Source organism: Phyllostomus hastatus, unplaced genomic scaffold (genome assembly GCF_019186645.2).
Source record: "Phyllostomus hastatus isolate PE091 unplaced genomic scaffold, TTU_PhHast_1.1 phas_scaffold_21, whole genome shotgun sequence".
Classification (NCBI taxonomy): Eukaryota; Metazoa; Chordata; class Mammalia; order Chiroptera; family Phyllostomidae; genus Phyllostomus; species Phyllostomus hastatus.
The window spans coordinates 38,604,105-38,628,140 of NW_025334017.1; the positions used below are offsets into that span (position 1 = coordinate 38,604,105).

At 46.7% G+C, this 24,036-nt stretch overlaps 1 protein-coding gene across 2 annotated transcripts in view; it reads right to left on the reverse strand.

The window, feature by feature from the left end:
- Window positions 1-498: 498 nt before the first annotated feature.
- Window positions 499-24,036, reverse strand: part of FBXO32 (F-box protein 32) — a 33,060-nt gene continuing 9,522 nt past the window's right edge. Inside the window, exons 5-9 of one of the 2 annotated variants that reach the window (XM_045861018.1) lie at window positions 13,034-13,127; window positions 12,038-12,222; window positions 7,409-7,600; window positions 6,280-6,414; window positions 499-5,863 (exon numbers count right to left, since the gene is read on the reverse strand). In XM_045861018.1, the coding sequence (XP_045716974.1) occupies window positions 5,774-5,863; window positions 6,280-6,414; window positions 7,409-7,600; window positions 12,038-12,222; window positions 13,034-13,127 (696 nt within the window). In that variant the 3' untranslated portion in view covers window positions 499-5,773. Of the gene's footprint in view, window positions 5,864-6,279; window positions 6,422-7,408; window positions 7,601-12,037; window positions 12,223-13,033; window positions 13,128-24,036 lie in introns of both variants that reach the window. The other variant, XM_045861017.1, reaches the window with a different exon arrangement.

A 24,036-nucleotide genomic window follows, 5' to 3' on the forward strand; every position in this document is an offset into this window, starting at 1 on the left:
AGCCTCTCTGCAGTAGGTTCCCCTGGTTGGTTTGCACCTCAGCCCCTTGTTTATTCCCTTCATAGCTCTTGTTGCACATTAAATTTTTTTCCGACTTGTTTTTTGTTTCTCACTAGAACCTAAATTCTCTTATGGCAGGGACCATATCGGTCTTGTTCACCTTCCTACTCCTAGTGCCTTGCACAGAGTCTAGCGTAGAATAGTTATTCATTATATGTCTGTTGGTGACTACATTGATATTGACTTCAAAGTTTATTATTCCCTGAATGTTTGTACTATACAGACTGTGAGCAGAAATAGCCCATTTAAGCATAAGGCTGTATTATTGACCCTGGTTGGTACTTAGCAGCCAGCTTCTTTTTCTATGTGTTCCTAGAAGTTTTACAAAAATGAGAAGTTTCTGGGAGGACTATAAGTCTAGCTAGGCAAAAGATAAACATACTCGGTATGAAAAAAAAGCCAACTAGAATTGATACAAACCAAAAATGCACCAGTGTGTGTTGTTGGAAAAACATTTATTGCAGTTCAGTGTCAAAAAATTTTTACAAAAATATGCCACCGTCTGGTACAAACAACTATAAAAAAAGTCAGTTCATCATGCAAGAAAAGTGTGCAAATAATTTATACAGATGGATAGCTCACACAATATTAAATAAACATCTTTGCATGTAATTGGTCTAACCTTATACTTTAGTTACAATGTTTAACCCCCTATACTATTTTTCATTAAAAAAGTAAAGCCTCTAAGCTTAGGACATGGACTTTGAATAAACCCCCTTTAGCCAGGGTGATTGGCACTTGGTAGGACAAAGATGGCGCCAAGAGTTCTCAAGTGTAGAGCACCGCTTGGAGCCTTCTGTTTAACATACTTGTGTATCGTTCATCAAACAAACATTTCTATACTCAAAGACAGAAAAAGTCATGTTCAGACTCCAGAAGTAATGCTGTAGCAGATGGAATTCCAAGAGGTTCAGGGTTTTGGAGCAGCCGTCCATTTTTGGCCAAACAGAGCAGGGCCTACGTTTTGAGAGATTTTTCAGGAAGTTTTGTTTGCTGAGTGAGTTCAAGGACACTTTGAAAAATGTCCAGCAGACAAAGTCTTGAGTATCGTGGTTCCTCGCTCCTTGCTGCCTCGTGGAATAACCCCCCCCTTGCTTAGTAAGGGTGAGGTTTGGCAGAGAGCAAACTTCCATGGGGACAGAAGCTCACAGGATGGGGTCCACAGTGGGTACCGAGACAGGGAGATGGAGGGGTTGGATTAAACGTACCTCTTTGTCTAAGGGCAGAGGAACTACTCACTTAGCAATCATCAGAACCTCCGTTTCTAGAAAGTCAGCTGGCTGCTCAGTCACTATCTGTCTTAAGGGCCACTTTTGTCATAACATCTAAGTACCCAGGGAAAAAGAATCTGTGAAACACGCTGCTTATTTTCTGGCCAGAGGTGGCACTCACTAGAACGCTGTACTGACGGCAGAGTCAGAGGCCTGTAAAAATATTATGTGGCTCCTTAATTTCTCTAAGAAGAATCAGGGGCTTGAAATGTTTGGAGAAGTCAGCGGCCAGATGCCCAGCACTGGACCCTCGCTCTCGCCTTCCACGGTGAAGGTCTCTTGAAGAACCAGGTCAGTGTCATGTGTCTCCGGCCATACCAGAAAGGGTCGGGGCTGGGGCACAAAGTCAAGGCCTCAGGAAGTCCCAGGTTTATTTCTGCTCAGGTCCACCCCTGGGTGCCAGGGTGACTGAGGCATGTCCCCTGAGTGTTCTGGACCCATGACCTCATTTTGAAAGGCAAAAAGAGTGCCAGACTTCAACATCTCCAACCGCCCTTCCAGCATGGAGGGCTGGGGTAAGAGTCCCCCTCCCTTGAAAAATGATGGAGGGTGCACTTTCTTTAACAAGACAGAGCAGACAGCATCTACAGAAAATGCTGAGTTTAAAGGAATTGCGATCTTGTTTATGGAAGACACCAAGGGCCCAAGATATATCAAAGAGCCACATGTCTGCATTCGCCCAGAGGTTCAGGGTGTTTCTGAGGTCTGTTTAAACACTAATAGGATGTCAGGCCAGTATCCAGTCAGAAGGGATGGTTCACAGACTCAGGGAGTTGGAAACAGATGAAAAAAAAAGAAGCAAAAAACAAAACAACAACAGATGTCAACATAGAAACTGATGATATACTTTAGTTAGAAAAAATTCACACAAAAAATTACAGTTAAAAAAAATCACACATAAAATAGTGTTTGCATAGCAAGACATTATTGGCCTATTGCCTGGCAGAAGAATATAAACTCAGGTGCATGTTTTATGATAAACACTGTATTGAATGCTAAGGATGATAACCTGCTGAGCATGTCTTGAAATGATTGACCTTCTTGTACATCACAGCACTTGCTCAGACATATGAAATTCCAAACTCATTTTCTCCTCCCACATAAGAACAACAGCAACGCGGAGCCTCTGCTCATAGCAAGCTTGCCATGAAAGTTTCTGAATGCACAGATGAGAACTGTGGCAATAGTGCAACATACACTCATCGCCTTCCTTCGCCATCGCCAAGCGAAGCCTGCTCTTGTGTTGAGTTTTGCAGTATAAACCCAACTCGTCTAAAGTATCTTCTCTGATCCACTTCAATATAAAGTTGATCGTCACTAAACATATGTCACTGCACAGCTGACACCTTGAAGTTTCTCCCCCTCGCCCTTCCACGCGACTGCTCCATCTGTTCAAGGTAACAGCGCCAAGTCATAACGCAACACAGTTTAAGGTGTCATTGGACTTTCCTCTGGATCCTGCTATTAAGTGAATGAACACTCCTAAACTTCACATATTCTCCCGTCCTCAGATGCTACTGTCAGTCTCAAGAAACTCTAGGCTCATTGCTCATTAGCCTTTCAGTTGGACCATGTGATAGCATCCCCATGGATTCGCTCACACTGCCCTGGACAAAACTCCTTTTCTGTAAGTCCACATTATTTCACATTTGCCATCAGTTTCAAATGCTACACCACAAGGTTGGGGTGGGGTCAGTATAGCAAAGAGAGGAGTGTTACCCCCTCGCCCAGCAGTTTCCATTGTCATGTCCCTCTGGCTTTTAGACCAGCATTTCTGAGACGGGGATCCTATGTTTTTGTTTTTTAGACCAAATTGTCTTGGGAGAGTTTGCCATTAGACATTCTATAAATGATTAGTGCCCAGCAAACACAAATTTTCTTTTCACCTCCTTTTATGTATGTGTGAGGCTCTGACCACGTTTCCCAGCCACCACGTGGCACCACACAGATGCTCTGTGACCGCTGTGCTTGCCCCTATTGCCCTCACACAAACCACAGCTCCAAAGAGATGCCATTTCTCTCCCTTTTCCCCCTCCCTCTCCACCTGCCATTTCCTTCTTACTCTCCTCCAGCGAAAGAAAACCACAAATGTCGGGGCTCTATTTTCCTTAAAAATTTCCCTGGACTCCATTACACGCCACCTGCAATGATGCCGGAGGAGATGGAAGAGCCCAGAGGCACCTTCTAAGTAAACATCTCAGAAAACAGTGGGCCCGTCACTTGTGGTTAGGGGTCTCTTGCAAGCATGCGCCTTGCAAGCTGCCTGCGGCAGGACGCAAGAGCACTGCAGACAGTCTAACCTCCGCCGGCTTTGCGCTGGTGGTCCAGAGCAGGTGACGTTTCTGGGACTGCAAGCCTGAAGGCACTCAGGAGCTTCCATCTCCTCGATCAGCATGAAGGGGCAGAGGTCACAAGGTGGGGGGAAGAAGTGGAAGGCCATGAACACCTAACCCCAAAGAGTCAAAGCTTCCTAATTTCCATCCCACGTCTTTAAGAAAACAGACATTTGAGAGGGGCTGTCTGAGTTATGGAAACTTTCCAGTCCACTGTGTAGGCCCTGCATTCTCAGTGTGACCTTGACTGGAGGGGGGCGGGGAGCAAAACACGCCTCTCGGGATTATAATGGTGTGTGGACCTCCAAAGCTCAACCTCACCCAGCGAGACTTTATTTTTCAATATTTAATTTTTTTCATTAGGGAGAATTTAAATTCAGTGTAATTATTTCTTCTTGGAGGGTGATAGTGAAAAAAAACTATTGAGAAACCTTGGTGTAGGCCCAAAGATTGCAAAGTGAGGGGCACCGACTAACAGTTGGTTTCTCTCCCAAATGCTGGTGCTCGAGTTGCATGTTGAGGGGAGGGCGTGAGGAGGCCCAGTGTCACTAGCTGGTCCCTGGGCTTGTTTCTGTTCGGCCAAACCATCTGCCCCTCTTTAGGTCACCCCAAGTCCAACCTCTAAGGATTCACTGATCCTCAGCGTGAATATGAACCAAGTTCCTATTTGGCTTCACGTATTTTCCAAGGACATGCAGGGTGGCAACTTTATTTACAAAAAAAAAAAAAAAAAAAGCAAATACAACAGCAAAATATGTACATTTTTTTTGTAGAAAAGCAAAATAAAATTCTATAAAAAGTAAAAAACAAAAACACTCCCCACCCCCTCCCAGGAATATTTGACAATAAACTCATTACATCCTGAGATTTCCTTTCTCCCCCATAGTTACCTGCTGATGATGACCTAGCGAGATGCCCTGGGTACAAAGCATGTTTGGGGTGAACTCAAAGCACTTCTGTTCCCTATTTGGCTGGAACTCCAGGCTTTATTTTATCATCCTCGCAAGGAGCCCTAGCTCCCAGCTTGACCACACTTCGATGTGGGACGCAAAGAAGAGAAGGCCCCTCGGTTCATCACACGCCAAGAGGAGCGGCAGCTGGTGGAACGCCTCACTGACAGGTCAAACCTGCTTCCCAAGCCTTTATCAGCGCCCTGGCTCCGACCAGTCCGCAGAGACAGGCTCCTGCTTATCCGTGAAGATACCCCAGGAAGCAGACAAGCCGGGACATTCAACAGGAATAAGAGAGTCTTCACAGCTACAGGGTGACTCATTCTATGATTTCTGGGTCAGGACATCCTCTGGGACGGTTTTCATAACCTCATGTTGTCCCGGATGAGCGACAGCACGAGAGGGAACAGGGTCTAGGTGTTTTGGGGGATGGTTCTAGATGAGAGGCAACTCCGGAGACCGCCCCATTCACCTCAGGAGGAACACAATGAGGACGGCCCTCAAGATCCCTTCCTGTTTTAAATCACTTTCTATATGACGAGAAAACAAGAAAAGCAGACCCTGCCTCCTGGACAAGCGCTTTGTCAGCGACCACTGTGCTTTCCGAGGTAGACTCTTGTGTGGTATCTTTGTAAGGGAAGGCCCTGCATACGCCCATGCGGTTTACGGTGGCTTTCCTTGCCTTCTTAAAACTAACGCAAAATCAAAACCAAAAGCCCAGGGATTGCTCATCTGTAGTTTTTCATCTTCTTAAAGCGGGTTTTCACATTGTAAACAAAGCGTGCTCTATCTTGTATTTGAGTTTTGCCCTCTTCTTCTGCATTTCTAGGAGTTTCAGGGAACCTCGAGAGAATTCCATTTTCCCCCGGTAACACAGAACTCCTGCCCTTATAGTCTTGCTGGCAAATCATTAGAAAAAAAAAGTTTATTTACAGTATTTCTGCGTTTCCATACCAATTCTAATGAGAAGTCTATAGTCTTAGATTCCCAGCCAGCGACTGCGTCTCTCCCTTCCAAATGTCCTCTCCGTGACTTATCTCAGAAGCTTCGAGCCAATGTTTAAAATGTACACTATTTACAAATGAAGTGTCCGAACGCTGTACTCCCAGCCATCCAGTCAGCGGGGGAACCCTTCTGAAGTGCTGTCATGTGCTGTGACTCAGAACTTGAACAAGTTGATGAAGTCCTGGGGAGAGAGGGAGACGGAGCAGCTCTCTGGGTTATTGGCTGTGCACGGGTGGTCAGTGCCCTGCAAAGGAACATCAAGGTCAGGTTTGAGTTCTCAGAAGCGTCTCGTTGGCTTGGAGCACCACAAGGCATCGCCCAACCTCAAAACAACATTCCTCGCCAAGAATGCCGTAAATTCTGGAAACACTAAAGAGCCGTGTGCACGTGCAGGCACGCGTGTACTTGTACACAGAGGTGGGAGAACTTTTTTAGGGGGGGAGGGGGATTGTAGCAAAAAATGAACCTAAGGGGGTTGGTGAAGGAAATTAAGGTCTTTGAAAGTTTCTTTCCCCAGAGACAGAATTGGTTTCGCCTTCACCTCTGGCTGGAGGTTGTGGTAGTGAAGGTTAGGAGAGGACTTGGCGTCGAAATGGCTGGCACGACTGGCTCTTGGGGTCTGGGCTAGGGGTCTGTGGCAGCCCCCTGCGAGACACATACCTTCCAGGAAAGGATGTGACAGTGTTTGCAAAGCTGTAGGGTATCCCCATACTGCTCTTTCCGTGGGTAACATCGCACAAGCTTGAAATACATCTTCTTCCAATCCAGCTGTCCTTTGTCTGACAGAATTAATCGCTTGGATCTAAATATCAAATAAAAGTTGTTGCAGGAGAGTTCAGCAAGAAGAGGGTCTGTGGTTTTCTGGTCCTGTTCTGCTCCCCTCCCCTCCCTGCCCTTTTTCATCTCTACCCTGCAATAGCTAGGGGAAAACAGCCAGGATAGAAAAAGTATCTTCTGATCAACGGTAGCGTTTCACCAGCCTTGAAAAGAAACAGGTGGCTGGTGACATCTTTCTAGTGACCTCTGCTGAACTGCATTTGAATGGTCCTTTTAAGTTTAGGTGATCTCAGTAAACAATATTAGTCTCTTGCTTGCTCTGACTTGAGTGATCATTTCCAGGGAGATGCATGAACTGCTCAGCATGGTGGCTCTACTTCATGTCTAAATATTACAGGCCTCATGAGCAGAACTTGTTGAGTTCACGCTTCTATATAAAGAGGCTGGAAAAAAACTGAGGCATCCTGAGGAGGGGTGACAGCCTGGAGTTGGTGTCAGAAGGCCCAAATTCAAATTCAAGGCCAGGTTCCTCAACTAGACAACCCCTCCGCTAGTTTTGATGTGTCACTCAGCCACTTGTGGCCTCAGTCTCTTCATTTGTTTAAAGTGGGCATCATGATATCTACTCTTCCCTGGGTCATTCAAATAAAATGAAATAATATCTATAAAATTAGTTCAGCTATAAAATATAAAAATATAAGTTGATTTGTTATAAAAAAAGGACTGGTATCAATTTGTGAGGTTGTATTTTTTTTGAGAGAGCTGTAAAATGTAGATAGGTTAAGAATGTGTGTGTGTTTTTTTTCCATCAAAACCAGCTGCTCACTCCCCTGCCCCTGCAAAAAAAAATAACCCCAAACACACATTATTTAGGAACTCCCTGGACTGTTGTTTTCCAGTCAAACCAGAAAGCCCTGGTGGGTGAGCACCCACACTTCCAGCTCTGAGAGGATGCCCGGAAAGCTTGAAGGTGGGGACAGAGGAGGGAAAGAGGGAGGGAGTGTCCGCTGGCCCCACCGACCTGCCGCTCGGAGAAGTGGTACAGGCAGAGCCTCTTCCACAGCAGCCGGTCCTCGCTGAGCACGTGCAGGTTGGGGGCCACCTGGCCCAGGCTGACCAGGTCTCGCCCGTCGCTCAGCCTCTGCATGATGTTCAGTTGTAGGCACAAAGGCAGGTCGGTGAAGGTGAGGCCTTTGAAGGCAGGCTGTGGGGAGAAGGGTTATGGTAAGCCTTGAAGGGCAAACCCACCAGGCGACGCCCTCCATCTTCGAGCTGGTTTATTGATCAGAAATCAAAAGCAGCAATTGTCCCTGCCCTAAATGCAGACACAGGACCCATGGCTATCACCACAAAGAAGAGCTGGGCCAGCTGGAACTCAATGGTGCCAGGGAGATTTTCCAGTTTCACAAAGCTTCATACTTTGACTCCTGAAGATTCTCCCAGCAGCACATGTTACATTCTCCTGCTTCAGTCAGTTCACTCAGTTATGAGATTTGCCACCTTCTGGGAGGGCTCACCGCTCTGGACAGAGCAGCCCCCACTTGCCTGCTGCCCCGGGCTCCTATCTCACTGCCTCCCGGTGACCACTGATCCCTCAATTACATCAAAGCCTGAACACACAGGATTCAGAGGGCAGGGTGGGGGGCACGTGCGGTCTTAGCAATTCCATCTTGTGTCCCCTGCAAAGCAGGACAGGCATGTAGAGGGAAGGTGGACAGTGGCAGGGGGCCCTGGAAGGATGGACTATGGAGAAGAATGGGAAGTGGCATGGGAGGGACATGGGAAGGACACACAGTAGGTCTAGATCCCAGGTACCCTTGGAAGTCTGGATCTCAGTCTCTCCGGGTCCAAAATGAATTGTTCAGAAGATTCTGAAGATCCCTTCCAGCTCCAACAAGCTCAGATTTGGCACAGTTTCAGCCTCCTAACTCATCAGACGTGTGTATGACTTGGCGATTTTTATCGCTCAGGCTGCTGGGCTGAGCTTTCAATTGTTTGCAGAACTCAGGGCTTTGCTGGGCTGCAGAAGGCCCTAGACCTATTTGTCATTTATCATCTGCTGCTGATCATAGGGGCTAATAAAACTGCCATGAGCTTTTCTTTTTGTTCCTAGCACTTCAAAGCATCTACTTTTTTGGTTAAAACTCCCAGGCCAATTATTATATGAACTCCTATTAAAGTCCACTTGGCAGAGTTTGCTCTTAAATGTTCAAACCTGAACTTTTCCAAAATTCTTGCCCAGACCCCATGCTGAGAGAGCCCTTACTCCTGATAAATGGTTAGCTGCTTGCGTGCCTTCTGCTTTTTTGAATATTAACATTTAAGAGAAAAATAAGTGACTCTTGCTCCTCCGATCGAGCATTTGGTTGAAATCCTTTATATGTACCCTGTCCCCCAGGCTTCAAGAGCCTGCTTTGCTCACAGCACAGTGTGGTTCTACCCAATCCCCACTCCACACGTACACACCCGTTCTCTTCCTTTTTTATCCTTTTTATATTCATTCTTTTGCCAATAAAAAATTGGCTCTATGGAATTATGAAATTCTGAAGGAAAACAAGATACTGATAGAACTTTGGCAACTAGAAAGCAATGACTATAAATGTCACCGTAACATTTTCATAGAATAACGTGCTTTTCTTTAGTCCAAACTGTTAAAAAGTAAGCTTTTTAAATACAGCCCAGACTGAAGTAATTAAGTTTCCCCCTCCCATCTCTCTCTCTGTTTTTCCCTCTGGAGAGCTGAGCTTTCTATGAATAGCTCTTCAGGGCCCTGGGGGCTCCCCGCTCTGAAATCATGCAGCTCAGAGCCCAGGAGGGCGCGAGGGACATGAGGGCATTGAATACAACAAGCACAGGCTCAGTGGACAGGTCCGGTTCAATCCCCACGCCACATCTTACGGTGGTGAGACCCCGGCCAGGTTACTCCAACTACTCAGCCATTTACAAAATGAGGAGAAGCGTACCTTACAGTGTTGCTGGGGGGAATGGATGACATGATGCATGGAAGTCCTTACTTTGCATGATGCCCAGTAAATATTACCTATTATAATGACTCCTACTTACAATTATTCATTAGGTAGGTCAATATTACAGGCTGGGCAAGAGTAGGTTTACAAGTTCATGCAGAAAATGATGATATAATACATAATAAATAATCATGTCAGAATAAACTCTGCGTTTCGTGTACTCACAGCTGGAAACCCACTCTTGCCTCACCCTGTATGTAAAGGGCTTAGAAGAGTGTCTGCTACAGAGTGAGCCCTTAGTAATAACAGCTGGTGCATTTACAGTACTTACAGCATGTCAGGCACGGGGCCAAGTGCTTTCCGTGTATCAACTTTTTAAACCTCACACCAGGGCTAGGAGGTACACATTACTGCTCTATTTTCCAAATGAGGAAATTGAGACATGCGGTGGCTGAATAACTTGCCCCAAATCCTGCAGTTGGTAAATGGTCATCATCATCATCCATAACACCGGGCAGTAGTTTCTGACTGCATTCCTATGGACTTTGAACAAGCACTTCAGGCAGGCGGTGGGAGGAAACTCCCCTTTAATCATTCACTCGCTCAAGTAAAATTTATGGGCTACCTCCTGCTCTGTGCCAGGTGGAGGGAACAGAGCGGGGAACAAAACAGTAATGTTCTCTCTTTGTGGAGTTGATAAGCCAGTGGATGGAGACAGGAAAGCGAATCCCCATGTGAGATAATTTCAGATGGTAAAAACTGATCTGAAGAGGGTGCAATGACAGTGGCTTCACCAGACTGGACGGTCAGGGGAGGTGACAAGTTTAAAAGGCCTGGGCCGGGATGAAGCTGAGAGTGTGCAGAGAGTAGCGTGGCCCAGTTGGAGTACCATGAGCAGAGTGAGGTGAACTCCAGGGTTTGATCCGTCCTGTGTGGCATTTCTTTGGATTTAAAAGGTTTGCAAAAAGCCGAATCACTGAATACATAGTTGGAAGAAAGCTGGGCTGAAAAAAAGTTTGGAAACCGTTGATGTTAAGCAAGCCTTGCCATTTTAGGAACAAGGAGCCCAGGGCTCTGGCCCTAGCGCTGGGCCTAACTGTTGAGTTACTTGGGGAAAATCAGTGGGCTTGTCTGGTCCCACCCCGTGAATAAACAGGGACTACAACGGCTACCTCCTGAGAGTGTGTGTGGCTCAAGGAAAAGGGGCTCTGGGGAAGGAAGCCCATGGGTGTGCAAGGGCCGTGGGCGGGTGTGGCCGGGGAAGGGACAGAGGCCAGCTCCAGACAAGTGTGGCCACCCAAATGGGTGTCCCATAGTTGCTGGAGGGAAGAATGCCTTTGGGACAAATGGGACTTCCTCACTTATATCACTGGCTGGGTAAGTCTCTTCTGGGCTTAGGAAAAAAACATAAATATGAAGTCCAAGCTACAGAGAATGCCAGAAATCAGAGAGAAAGTATTAGGGGGTTTTCTGTCAGCGATAAGCTGGAAATTTAAGTCTCAAATTCACAGCGTCAAACTGTGCCTATACTCGAGAAATGGGAATGGACTCAATTATTAAAATAAATCAGATAAATGTTCATAAGAAATTCTCATGTTTTCTTATACTAGTCAGATTATTGAGATAGCTTTTGAAAGATTACCTGGGCTGGTGCTCTGCATGGTGTACGTGTGTGTGTGTGTGTGTGTGTGTGTTGGCCTAAGTGACTCTAAGGAAGTCACGTAACTCCGAGGCCTCTGTTTCAGAGTTTAAGAAACTAAGGCACAGAGAGGTATTAACAGTAATGGGAAGGACATTGCGTTTTGAAAACTTTAGAGTCAAAACATTATTTAAAAGGGGTCAAAGAGGTTTTCTTCATGTTACTTTCTTGAGAGGCGGGACAGACCCAAACTCAATCAGTGTGGGTCCCAGAACCACTTAAAACAGCCGCGGTCAGCGACTAGATAAAGACAGCCAAGTGCTCCTTGAGCCGCCGAAGGGTGCCTATCCATCAGTGAGTCCTGGGACAGGGCACCCGAGTCCTGCTCACAGTGCCTCCGAGCCTTGTCCTCCTGCTCCCTGGTAAGAGGACCCAAGCCGAGGGCCAAGTTCAAACCTAAAGGAAACTACTGACAGTAGTGAAGCTGGTAATATAGGCCTTTTTTTTTTTTTGGCTTGAGTAAGAATTGCTCAGGTCTTTTCTGACGTGTGTTCATAGTCTTTCATCAAAGGCTTCCTTCGTCATAACTGTTGAGAACTGGAACTATACTTTTGAAAGGCTGGCGCCCTTTGTCCCAGCCACTGCCATCATCGCTCCCTGGTAGCCAGGCGGCGTCCTGATGCTGCAAACAACACAGGCCTTAAGGGGAAACGGGCGAAGAGGAGAGGCCCACATGTCGTCGCACAGAGGATGTCAGCGGTAGGGCCGACCTCTTCCCCAAAGCCCACTTTCCGGTTTGGCCGCCATGTTTCACGTTTCACATACTCTGACCCTGTTTTGCCAAGTTTTCCTTCCCATCCTCCATTTATCAGGAAGCCCCCTCCGGCACTCAGTATCCAGCATCAGACCAGGGCAGTCCAGGCTCTCCCACCACCGGAGGGGAGACAGAGCCCTGGCGAGGCGGCCGGCGGCCCTGCGGAGGAAGGGACCGAAGCCCCTCCTGCCTGGACTGACGCGGCTGGGCGGTCCCGCTTACCCTGGTAATCTGGATGTTGTTCAGCTGTTGCTGCCAGTGGAGAATCGTCTCCATTCGGTACACCCACATGTTGATGTTCCCGACCAGCACGCACTTGCCGACTCTTTGGACCAGTGTACATAAGGAGGTGTAGAGGGTCTGGAGTAGTTCTCTTATGAGTCTGATGTTTTGCTGGTCTTCCAGGACTTGGGTGGGGAAGACAAAGAGAAAGAATAGTTTGGCTATGGGACACCTGACATTGTATAAGTGGGCCTTTCTTCTCTATTCTGCTCCAGTTACTGGGTGTTACCCCTGGGGATATGGTTTTCTTTCTCGCTGGTGTTTCTTCTCTACTTGGCCAGCGTCTGCCCTCGAGGTTACTGGGTAGAGTTTCCATTATCTAGGTCCCTCTTTGTTCTCCTCTCCCCAGTTTTCTACAAAGACTCTTTCTTTCTCATTGTTCCACCAGCACCAGTGGCTCACCTGACTTGAAAGCAGTTGCTTTTGCCTGGTCATCCCTTTTCGGTGGTCAGTGGTAGGAGCATATGGGAGTTGGGAGCTGGGATTCTAATCCTGTATGGGTGACTCTTTGCGTGACTATGGACAAATCACTCTTTCTCATGAGACAGTTGATCCAAAAACCTAAGGTTCCTTCGGGCTCAAAGAGTCGATGAATCTATTCAGCCTTGTGCATGGTTCAATTTTCTAGGAATTTGGGATCCAGAGACTCGGCAGCCTAGGTGGGGACATGTGTTTACAGTGAGGAGCCCGAGACACTTACGGCAGGAGAGAGGATTTCAGTAAAAGGGCGGGAGGGCGATGCTCTTACTCTTTGCCATGGGCACGAGCTGTACCTTTTTCTGAACTGGGATCTGGCACTACAGAGCTGCATCTGGAGTCATTCATCTCCATCCACTCACATCCCCTTAAATCTAATGACATGTCTGCTCTATTGGAAAATCCATCTGTCCGTCCCCGTGCCTATAAAAAGGGGTGAGAGAGTGAGAGAGAGCTCACCTTTCAGAACCACTTTTTCCAAAATGTTCATGAAGTTCTTTTGGGCAATGCCACTCAGGGATGTGAGCTGTGACTTTGCTATCAGTTCCAACAGCTGTGGATAAAAATAGAAGTTGCCAGGCTTAGAATACAGAGATATTTTTTTCTCCTCTAATCTTCGCTTTGGAGTCACATGACACGGAGATACAGACTGAGGGGGAGAGATAAATAGCAGGCAGGGCCACAATGCAATAAAAAGCAGATGCTCAAAGCAAAAGACAAATGGGGGTAATTCAAAACCCAGGAATCAGGCTGAACATTTAATTGCTTTTTTCTTTTACATATAAAGAGTTTGGCTGCAGCCAGGGCTAATTCATTCTGCTTGTCCTACTTCAGCAAGTGGAACTGACGGACTCTGAAGGGAACAAAACCTCCTATGACCTGCAAATGTTTCAGTTCCATAGAATCAGTCCAAGCAGGAATTCTTCTACCCCAACTTGAACTTCTTCCCCAGTGGCACTGACTGCTCTCCAGGCACCTAAAGCTCATGTTCAGCATCCCTACGCACTTTCCAGGGAAGTGGCCTTTTTATCAGGATGTCTCCTGCTTATGCAGCATTCAGTATACTATTCACTGCACTTAACTTTCTGTGGAAAGACTCCAGTCACTGGAGGAGAGAGAAATGCAGGGATGTAGAGTGTTTATTTCTACTAAGAGGCTAGGATCCTTGCAGCTCTAGGTTTAAGTTCAAGTCTTGGTTTGACTGCTTATTATCTCTGTGACTATGGGAAAATAACTGAATTTCTTGGCGCCTCAGTATTAGTATACTACTAATACTGAGAGTCCTCAAGATTGTTGAGAGCTTGAGATGAGGGTGTGCACCTATCTCCCTGAGCACAGTGACTGGCACCAATCAGGTGGACAATAAAGGTGGAGTCAGTTCATTGAGATTACGCCCCATCCCCACCACCCCCATTATCACCAAATAAGAAGAAATAAAGATAACTGAAGTTGGTCCATCCTCAGCCCAATCTTTCTTCCCTTCTATAGCAAAGTTCTTTACAGATGTGGCAAGATTTTAAAAAATTCAAAGATTCTATTTTGAAAACTGCAGCTTGAGATTGGAGTGACCCATTTAGCAGATGAGCAAAGTGAGTCTCGAGAAACTACACCTTACCAACTGCTCCGCAAGCAGTGAGAGGCCTTGGCAGAGCCCTCCTCAACACACTTCATGTTTCCACGGAGTTATCGAACAAAAGAGGTGGACGTTAAGTGAAAGCAATGTTATCAGAACCCTCTGGGCCCCCTAGAAAAACGAACTAGCCTTCCACTTAAAAAGTAAGCTAGCTTTAGAGAACTGCCATCTCTGCTTTATTTTAAGCCTTCAGTCTCTCTGCTCCTAGGGCACTTTCCAAGGGAGCTTCATCTCCCAGCCAGGCCCCAGCACAGGTCAGTAAACACTGAGTCCGACGCCGCCGTGCTGGGTGCTGGAGTCGAGGCTGCGGGAACTTGCAAAGCGACATTCTAAAACTTGGGCTGCAGGGGAGAACTGAAACTTTTGGATCCAAGCCCCAAGCAATTCAAAGAACCTCTGCTTCCAAAGCATTTGTTTAAAAATGTTGTCCCCGTGGAGCCTCTTGGGAGTCTGTCAAACCACGTACAGACTTTTAATTTCCTGAGCATAATTTTACTTTAAGTTCAAAAAAGAGAAAAAAAAAACCCCACACCCCCAAACCTTTTCCAGCCAGGCTTATATAGTTCTCACACATGCAGGCAGCGATGCCGCCATCCAACTGGGAGAAGGCTGGGAGAAAAGGCTGAGGCTAATTTGTTAGGATTAGTACTGGTGGTCCCAGGTTGGAGGCTGAGGCCACGTCCATGGCTAGTGGCCATACTGGATGCCCTCGGCCTGTCTGGCTCAGCTCTGTCACCAACCAGCACGTGCGAGTTGAAAGAGGGGTGAAAAATGGCACAAAGGGACTGGCAAAACCTTCCATTTATCTCCTGGACCAACAACAAGATTCAGGAGGCCAAGCTGATGGTCTATTAATACCCCGAGCCTCACATGACCAGCACCAAGCACGGGGAAAGAAAACAAAGCCCGGAGTGGCTCTCGGAAGGGCAGCGGCTGTGCACTGTGACTCACCAGGGGGTGGGGGGTGGGCCGGGGGCGGGAGGAGGGCGGGCAGGGCTCAGTCCGAAATCCATCCAAAACCAGATTCCGTGTGACTATCATCTCATGAGGGTGTCACTTTTAATCTCGTCTAAAAATGCGCCAATCACAAGGACAAGAACACTCTCAGAGCTCTGTCCATGCATTTGAGGGAAAAAGAAAAACCCCTCGGTCTCAGATGACCTCCAAGGAGGAGGAATACAGCAGCAAAAGAGTGTCCATGGGCAGCCGAACGACATGCTAACTACCCTGTGTTTAACCGTCTCTCCGGAGAAAGTCCCTCTTTTCACCTCCCGGCAGCTGTGGGGTCAGGAGGAGACCCAGATTCTCCAGCTGGGTGACCTTTACAACTGTCATTCATTTAGCAAGAGTTTTTTGAGTGGCCACTCTGTCCCAGCGGTAGGTGACATGGATATGGGGACACAGACACAGGATCCTGCGACTCATGGAGTTGACTGTCTAGTGTATGATGCAAGTCATTTAACCTCCCAGGACCCCAGTTTCTTTATTTTTAAACTGGAAATAAAAGGACTGCATACATCCGGCTTAGCAAACTTTTTTCTGTAAGAGGTCAGATAGTAAATATTATCGTTTTTCTGGGCTAGATGGTCTCTGTTGCAACTACTCAGTTCAGCAGTTGTAGTATAAAAGCAGCTGTAGATAATATGTAAATGAGTAGGTGTGGCTGTGTTCCAATAAAACTTTATTTATAAAATGGGGGGGTGGATAGCTGGCCCTTGTGCCATAGTTTGCCGACTTCTGCTATATAGAATAGATATCATAGAATTCAAGATATCATAGAATTCAAGAGTGAGGGCTTCACTCTTGAAGCCCTTCTGATATCATAGAATTCAAGAGTGAGGGCTGCAGAGCCACACTGCCTGCCTCAGTTTCCCCATCTACAAAACATGATAAGACTACCTATTTCAGAGTTGCTCTGAAGATTAAATATGTTCATAAAGCACTCATTGCACTCATAACAGTGCCTGATACCAAGAATATATTCAGTAAATATTATTAGTTTTTATCATAACACAGAGAATATTACCAGGTAAAATTATTGCCAGAGGGGGCATAGTGAATTAGGGTAAAGTACAGCTGGTTTAAAGACTTTTAGAACTCCTGTATTTCAATTTTATGTATTGTCAACCAAATACTTAAGTGCTTTAAAATTTTAATGTTGCTTTCTGTCATTTTTATGATGCTTGGGATCCAGTTAATAGCTCTGTATCTGTTGATAAAAATTAACGTCGATAAATTTTATGACTTACATAGGTGCATCTACCATGAAGTCTTATTTTGCTAATAATAATGGGTGTTTGTTACAAGAGAGTAACGGTGCTAAGCACTTTACATATGTGAACTCATTTAACCTCCAATGGCATCCCATTGGGGGTGGGTTCTCCACTTGACAAAAGAGGCTACTGCAGCCCAGAGAAGTTAAGTAACTCACCTAAGATGTACCAGCAGTAGTAAGTGGCGGAGCCAGAAATGGAGCCCAGACATGTCTAACAGAAAACATGTATTTTGATAGCTTCATAACCTCAGCTTCTCAAGGCCAATCAGATTTGCATCTAGGGTCAAACTTTACTTTAAAAACAGCAGCAGCACCATATATTGTTACATCCCAGGAAACAGAGTCTAGAAATTTTATATCAACATTACCTTGTGACAGGTAATCAGTTTTTAACATTAAGGGAGAAATAACACCCAGAAAGCGTCAGTAGCATGCTTAGGATGAGGCAATTGCCTTGGGTAAACCATTTAGGTCTGTTCTCCATATCAGTGTAATGCTATAGGCCCAGAACCAACCAGCAGGTAGTAGTATTGTGTGAAATTCATAGTCAAGAGGAAAGACTTCGTTAATGTTATTTCTGTGTCAAGAGAGCTGTGTGCCTAGGAGAGTAGAACTGTATCTAGTAAACTATTTACTGGTGGCTTAGCCAATGGTATTCTTTGTCCCTAGACACCAGAGAAAAAAGAGAGGAGAGGAAAATGTCTTTTTTGGAAGTGGCTGCTCGTTTTCTGCTGGGTAAATTTTTACCCGAGGTGCCAGTAATCTGTGCCTGCGTTTAGGGAGGGCGAAGCCCGTGGTGTCATCACCATGTGGGCAGCCGGGCTGTGCAGCGTGATTTGCAGTGACTAGCTGTGCAGTAACAGCAGCGGTTCTGGGCCACCAGGAAGGGATGGTGGTCACCGCATACCAAAACCACATCCTGCCCCTCCGCTTTGGCTCATGCTCGTTTTGGACACACTGAGTAGGAGAAAACTCTAGCATCAAGCAACACTGTCGAGTGAATCTCAGAGCGGATGTCGACCACAGTTTGAAGGTGAATGGGCAGAAGAGAGACTCCCCTCTGAGCTCACGACACCCACAGAAAAAGCCAGTTTCCTATCTTTCCTTCCCTTCAGCTTATCTTTAGCAAATAAATCAGCTCGAGTCACTTCTCTGCTTGACACCCTCAGATGACTTCCCTTTGCACTTAGAAAAAAGTCCAATCTCCTCAGCACGAAGGCAAGGTCCTCCTGGGTCTAGTTCTAGCTCCTTCTCCGGCCTCATTTTACATAGTCACAGACTGTTGTTGGGACCCCAAGCAGGCTCAGCTCACTCCCACCCCCCAGCCTTTGCCCTTGTCCTGTCATCACACGCTGGCTCCACCCCACCCCTCGGGTCTCAGCTCCAGTGTCGCCTGCTCAGAGAGACCTTCCGCCACCATCCTGGATGGAAACCTCCCAGCAGCCCCCTTTGTCTGACTATGGTTTCATTGTTTTTCATTGTTTCATTTACACACGTCTGAAATGATCTTGTTGATCACTTGCTGATTGTTTAATTGGGATATGAACCTCAAGATAGAAGGGATTGTTTTTTTATCCCTCTGCCTCAACCTGGAACATGGTAGGCACTCAACCAATATTTCTTTGATAATGCATTAGATTAGAATCAAGGAGTGTTATAGGTGGAAGGGGCCTGGGAAACAATATACCCAAATTCCTCCTGCTATAGAGGAGGAGGCTCCTTGTGGTGGTCAAAAGACACAATCAAGGTCAAGGGTGGATGATATGAATGGTCAAGCTGGTATCCTTACGGGGTCTGGTCCCATACTGATGCCCCAGGAGTAAATTACTCACAATGCAAACATATCACAAATAATTTCCAGGAGGGCAAGCAGATCAGATCTAGAGGGCTACTAAATACTTGGGGCTTTAGAGGCATCAAAAAAATAAAATAAAATAAAAGTAGCCATTCTACCTGTTAGTTTGAAATAAAACTGCACTAAGGTTGACCACCAGGCTATTACCTGACTAACTCTATTTTGCACAGAATATTAAGAACATACCGTAATTTACCCCCAAATCCCGCCATCGCCTATGACAGGGCTGAATTCATGCAGAGTGGCAAGTTGATGGTGGCCATGCAGTTTGATTCTATGTCTGACTGGAAAACATGCCACAGGATTATCAAATATAGCAAAGAAGCTTCCAGAAAGCCTTTGCCATTTCTCACATGCCCAGTACCCAAGCCAGGTGCCCACAGGAAGATTGTATCTCTTGCAATAAACCCTTGGTTACATCAGGCAGTGCCTCTGCCCACACCGTGTGCTCTGTACTTACAAGACCCTTATTTATTCAATGGATAAATAAAATTTAAAACAAATTAAAAACCTGGAGAGTTTTGGCCTGACTTTGAGCTTGAACACTGACAGGTTGGAAGAGGGAAAATTTCAGTTACATTAATAATCTCCGGGCATGTCAAGATTGGGTAAATATTATTTGCAAGTGAAACATCTCTCTGACTGAGGGCGTTAAGATCCTAAGAAGGAGGGCCAAGTTTACATGAATTAATTGTATCCTCAGCCGAGAGAAACTTGCCTCTGTCTTCCATCCATCCCAGATACTTTTGAACTTGCAATGGTGCCCTCTTCTCTCTGTTGCGTCAGCCTGAGCAGCTCTGTTCGGCTCAACAATCCTGTTTAAACTGGTTTCCTCGTCCACTCCTGCACTCCGCACCTCTACTCTATGATCCTGTGGGCAGCCCTGAGCCCCTGGCCCACCGCCACTCCCTTCCACCGCTGTCCTTTCACACCTCAGGTGTCTCTTCAGGGCACTGGTCCCTGCAAAGCCCTTCACCTTCCTCTCCAGCTAGCCCAATCCTAGCCATCCCTCAAGGAAGGCGACACTCAGGTTCGACCTCTTCCAAGATGCGGCCTCCAGTGCCCATTTCTCCATCCTCTAAACAGGACCAAGCTCAACGTGCCACTTCAGTAGTTGTACCTGTTCCCCCGAAGTAGCCCAGAAGCTCCTGCCGAGCAGCGGCCAGGTCTCCCATGACTCCCAAGTGGCTATGGCAATGCTTGGTGTATGGTAGGGGTCAACGCGGAGGTAGCAGTTAGGGAGGCAAAAGCATTTGCCCCACGCAATTTGCTATGTCCGCAGACCTAGCAGGGGGATGCTGCCAACTCCTTGCCATTGGAGAGCTTGTCCTTTAGTGGATTCCAGGGGCCTCTGGATCCTAGGTCACAGAAACGTAAACCTCTGTCTTACCCTCAACCACAGCAACTCGGAGCACAGTGTCGAGTGCTCTTAGGGACCTTCCTCCTTGAACGGGAAAAAGTCCGCTGAGCTGGCACTTAACACTCCGCTCACCTGTCCAGTGTAGCATATCCTCCTGTACTGAGCACCTGACTTCACCTAGAAACCTAGGTAGACTTTTAGCATAAAATATATTTCTGAGCCTGTGGTTAGATTCTGAGTCCTCAAGAAAAATGTTATACCAAATGGGCACACCTTGGATCCAGAGGTCTCCAAAGTGAGATGGGAAAGAAAATCATAAAAAAGATCAATTTCTATATTTTATATCATCTTTAATTTTCATTTTTGAGTGTTTCCTAAATAAGACCCTAAAGATAATATTAACAGGGACAACTGATACTCGCTGAGTGCCTACCATGTGCCCAGCACTGTCTGAGAGCATTTTATGTGCTTATATTCAGTTTAATTCTCATAGCAACACAGTGGGGTAGACACCATGACCAGCACCTTTTAAAGGAGTGTGGTTTACAAACAAATGCATGACTACACATACACGGACAGCACATGTTTTAATTAGTTCTTTACTGTTTGGAGTCCGTGGTCAAAAACCACTCTCCGGTCTCTTGGCCTCCCCCTGGTCTCTTGGCCTCCCCCCGTTTCTCCCCGTGTCTGTGGGAACCCTGCTACTTCTGCAATGACTCCATTACTTCTGTGGTTGTGTGGGCAACCCCTCACTTCTTCAGGAAGCGCCCACTTCTGCATGTGCTCCCTTCCTGCTGTGGTCATATCCTCATGCCTGTGAGCTTCCCCACTTCGGTGGGCACCCAGGCATTGCAGGATCTGCTCATCCGAGAGGCTTGTTACGACTGAGAAGGCTAGGAATTCCGAGAGGTGCACACTTTTGTCCTGTAAAATCGCTAGCGGCCTAATGAGCATTCAGTGGCAGACCTGCCCCGCGCCCTCCCTGTTAGGGCCCTGCAGTGGGTTCCCGCCATTCCCCACCATTTCTGCGGGCCATTTTCAGATGGGCTCGTGGTTCTGCTATTTTGACTTTATTGCCATTGAGGTGGTTGGCCACGCTCCCTTCATCCCAGCTTCTCAGTCCCAACGGAAAAAGATACCATCAGTTTTATGACTCCAGTGGCAGAGGCCGCCATCCATCAAAGGAAGGCCACCAAGTGTGTGCAGCACCAAATTAATGCAAGGTCACTGTGGCCGAGGGGCCAGGCCACTCACGCACATCATGACCCACCAGGGCCTTGGCAACAGCACACCCTTAATTGAAGGCATTGGGTTTGCACTTGAGTCATAGTGCCATATTTCAGCCTTTGTTTGCCAAACCGCCCGTCAACTTAAACTAAAACATGTTTTTGGAAAAGACTTTTAGGGGTGGCAGGAATGCAAAACTTGCTGGAAACATTCAAATGGACTTAGGGTGGTAATGCAGAAAAAAGGTAAAAAAAGTACATTGGTTTAGGTTGTGGAGTTCTTTGCTACAGAGGGACGAGGGCGTAGGTTTGCAAGCTTTTGTTTGTCCTTCTTGATCTGCTAGCTATGGGGCAGGGAGGGGGTGGGGTGTCTGTTCATCCCAGTCAGGAAACCAGTACTTAAGGTTCTCCAGGACTTTCCTGGTCTGAACATGGCATCTGTAGTTACTATCTATGGGGCGACTTTCTCATTCCATACAGAGAGCTGGGAGGACCCGGTCAAAGGCCGTCTTGGCTTTAGAAAGCACTAAAGCCCTCTCCTGCGGGCCTTGGTGTCTTGTTTAAAAACAGTGTGCAAAATGGACATCTGGTCCCCCAAGTGTTTCCGAGCTGGTTTGCAGATTTGAAAACACCCTGGGGTCACCTGGTAGATATGTTTCAGTAGCCATGCCCGGGCACCACTTCAGCGAATTAAATCAGTCACCGTAGAGGTGGGCTTCTGTGGACCAGCCTCGTGGGCCATTCTGATAGGCAGCTGGGGCCGGGAACTGCTGGGCCACAGCAGGATCGCTCCACGGAGTGAACCCTCCCCGTGCACTGGAGACTCACGCTCCCTGCTGGCCCCCCTGTGCCCTGGGTGCATTAGTCAGTCCTTCTCTCCTGTGGAACCGCTACCAGCCCAGCCCCCGCCCCCCACCCCCAGGGGAGTTTCCAAAATGTGTTGGTCTTGAGGCATGGTGTAAACACATTTTTTAAAATGACTGTTCATACATGAGTAAGTTGTGGCCTCTAAAGATTTTAAATCATCATTAAAACCCACAGTTAAAATCGTATTTAAGCCACTGGGGGTGTGTGAGGAGGGGGCAGTGGCAATGACTGTAGCCTGAGGATAGCTCAGGTACAAATGCCACACAAACCCCCTGCAGTTTATATTCAGGATCTGTGATCCCCCAAATTCCACAAAGTTTTGTGCTTACTGATAACAATGATAATGTTTTGACATAGCTGTGCCGGCCATTTCTTTCATTCCCTCCGAATGTCTATTTTTTCTGGGGATGACAGCCTGCAGGAATGCAACACATTTTTTAAAAATGTACTTTGCCTTTAAAGAGATTAAAAAAAATTTTTTTAAAGGCCTTCAAAAGCTGGTCCAGTTTCTTCCTGGAACTAAGGAACCATCATAGCATTAAGAAACCATTAGGTCAAAGTAGTAAGATGTGGAGAGCGTACTGGCAAGCGACTTTGCAAAGTTGGTTTAAGGATAAGAAGAATATATGAGAAGTGTATTGAGTTCCTTAGAAGAAAAGCCTCAAAATGTGGTGGTTGTCATTAAAATGTTTTAAGCTCTTCATAAAAATAACATATTATTTCTCAAATTACAGAGGGCTCTCACAGTGAAGGGGGGGGAAAGATTGTTCTTTCCAAAACAGAACTATTTTTCCACTACTTCTGAACTGAACAAATCTGAAAGCACACAGCAGTCGCTCTGACTTAAAAATCAAGTAAAAGCGTTCACGATGCAGTTTGCAATTAGATACTATCAGCCACAAGTTCCCTGGGCCGACTCCTAATCAACTGCGAGATTTCCCAGTTAGTCATTATTTTTTTAAGTAGAAAAACATTTTTATCAGCTAAACTAAAAGGTACTTTAGGGGGACTCAGTGATAATTTTGGTAAGGGGGTGATAATAAATATCAGTAGCTGACTTTGCACAATAGCCACGGGTCTGTCTGCGGAGTATTTGCACATGGAATATGCGACTGAGTTTCACGGCCACCCCGTGGGGTTGAGATTATTCTAAGCCCCTCTTACAGAGGGGGACACTGAGTCTTAGGGAGGCTGAGCCAGTGAAGGCAGTGGAGCTGGGGACCTGACCCCAGGACACTTTTCACTGTCAGTCCCCGGCTTGCACAGAACTGATTGTCGCAGTTAAGAGTATGGACTCTATGACTGTCCGTGGTTCAGATCCTTATTTTGTACTCATGTAGCCGCGTGACCTTGGACAAGACATTGTGTCTTGCTGTACACCTGCATTGCTTTAAACAGAGACAGTAAAAGAACCTACACTCTGTAGGGTTATTGAAAGGGTAGAGGAGGAGAATGCACCATGATTGCATGAAACAGAGTTTTGCTGTCACGATCCTTGTTCCTTTCTTTAATGTTATTTCTCGTGAAAGGAATAACAGGTGGGAAGGAGAACCATCTAAAACTGTCCCTGTTGCTGACCAGTTTGTAATCAAGACGCCAGATCTGGGTGTCTGGCTCTCACACCTAGAGGATGGAAACTATTCATATTCTTAGCAACAGTTTCCAGATCTTCCTGGGCCTGTCTCCAACCAGCCTGGACTGGGGTGTGGGCTGCAGTGACCTCCCTGAGGTGGCAGAGTCACACTGAATGACATGAACATTTCATCAAGACGGTCTCCTATTTGCAACTCTTTTGGACTGGAACAGGGTTCAGCTGAAGGGTGGACAGATCTGCTCACGCGGTCACAGGCTCAGCTAAGAGCTTCTAACCTACGAGGGGGCCTGGGTGTTATTCGGGTCAGTTGGGATGGCAGCCCTGCATCTGCCCATATGACAGGTGAATGATCCAGGCCTCAAGGGGGCCTGAATGTCATCGCTCTGGCCAATCCTTTGCAATCATCTGACTCAGTGGCATGGCACGGAGAAGCACAGCAACCCAGCAAGGCGAAAATAAAAACCAAACCAACCAACACCCACACACGGGGAAAATTCCCTCCTACCTCTGAGCCTAAAACCCAAACAGCTGCTACCTCCCAGGTTGAACCACTGACAAAAACGCACCAAGTTTCTTAGGGGGGGAAACACTAATAAACCAATTAAGAAGACTCCCTGACTTGAAAGTCATGGTTACACTTATTTGCTTTACC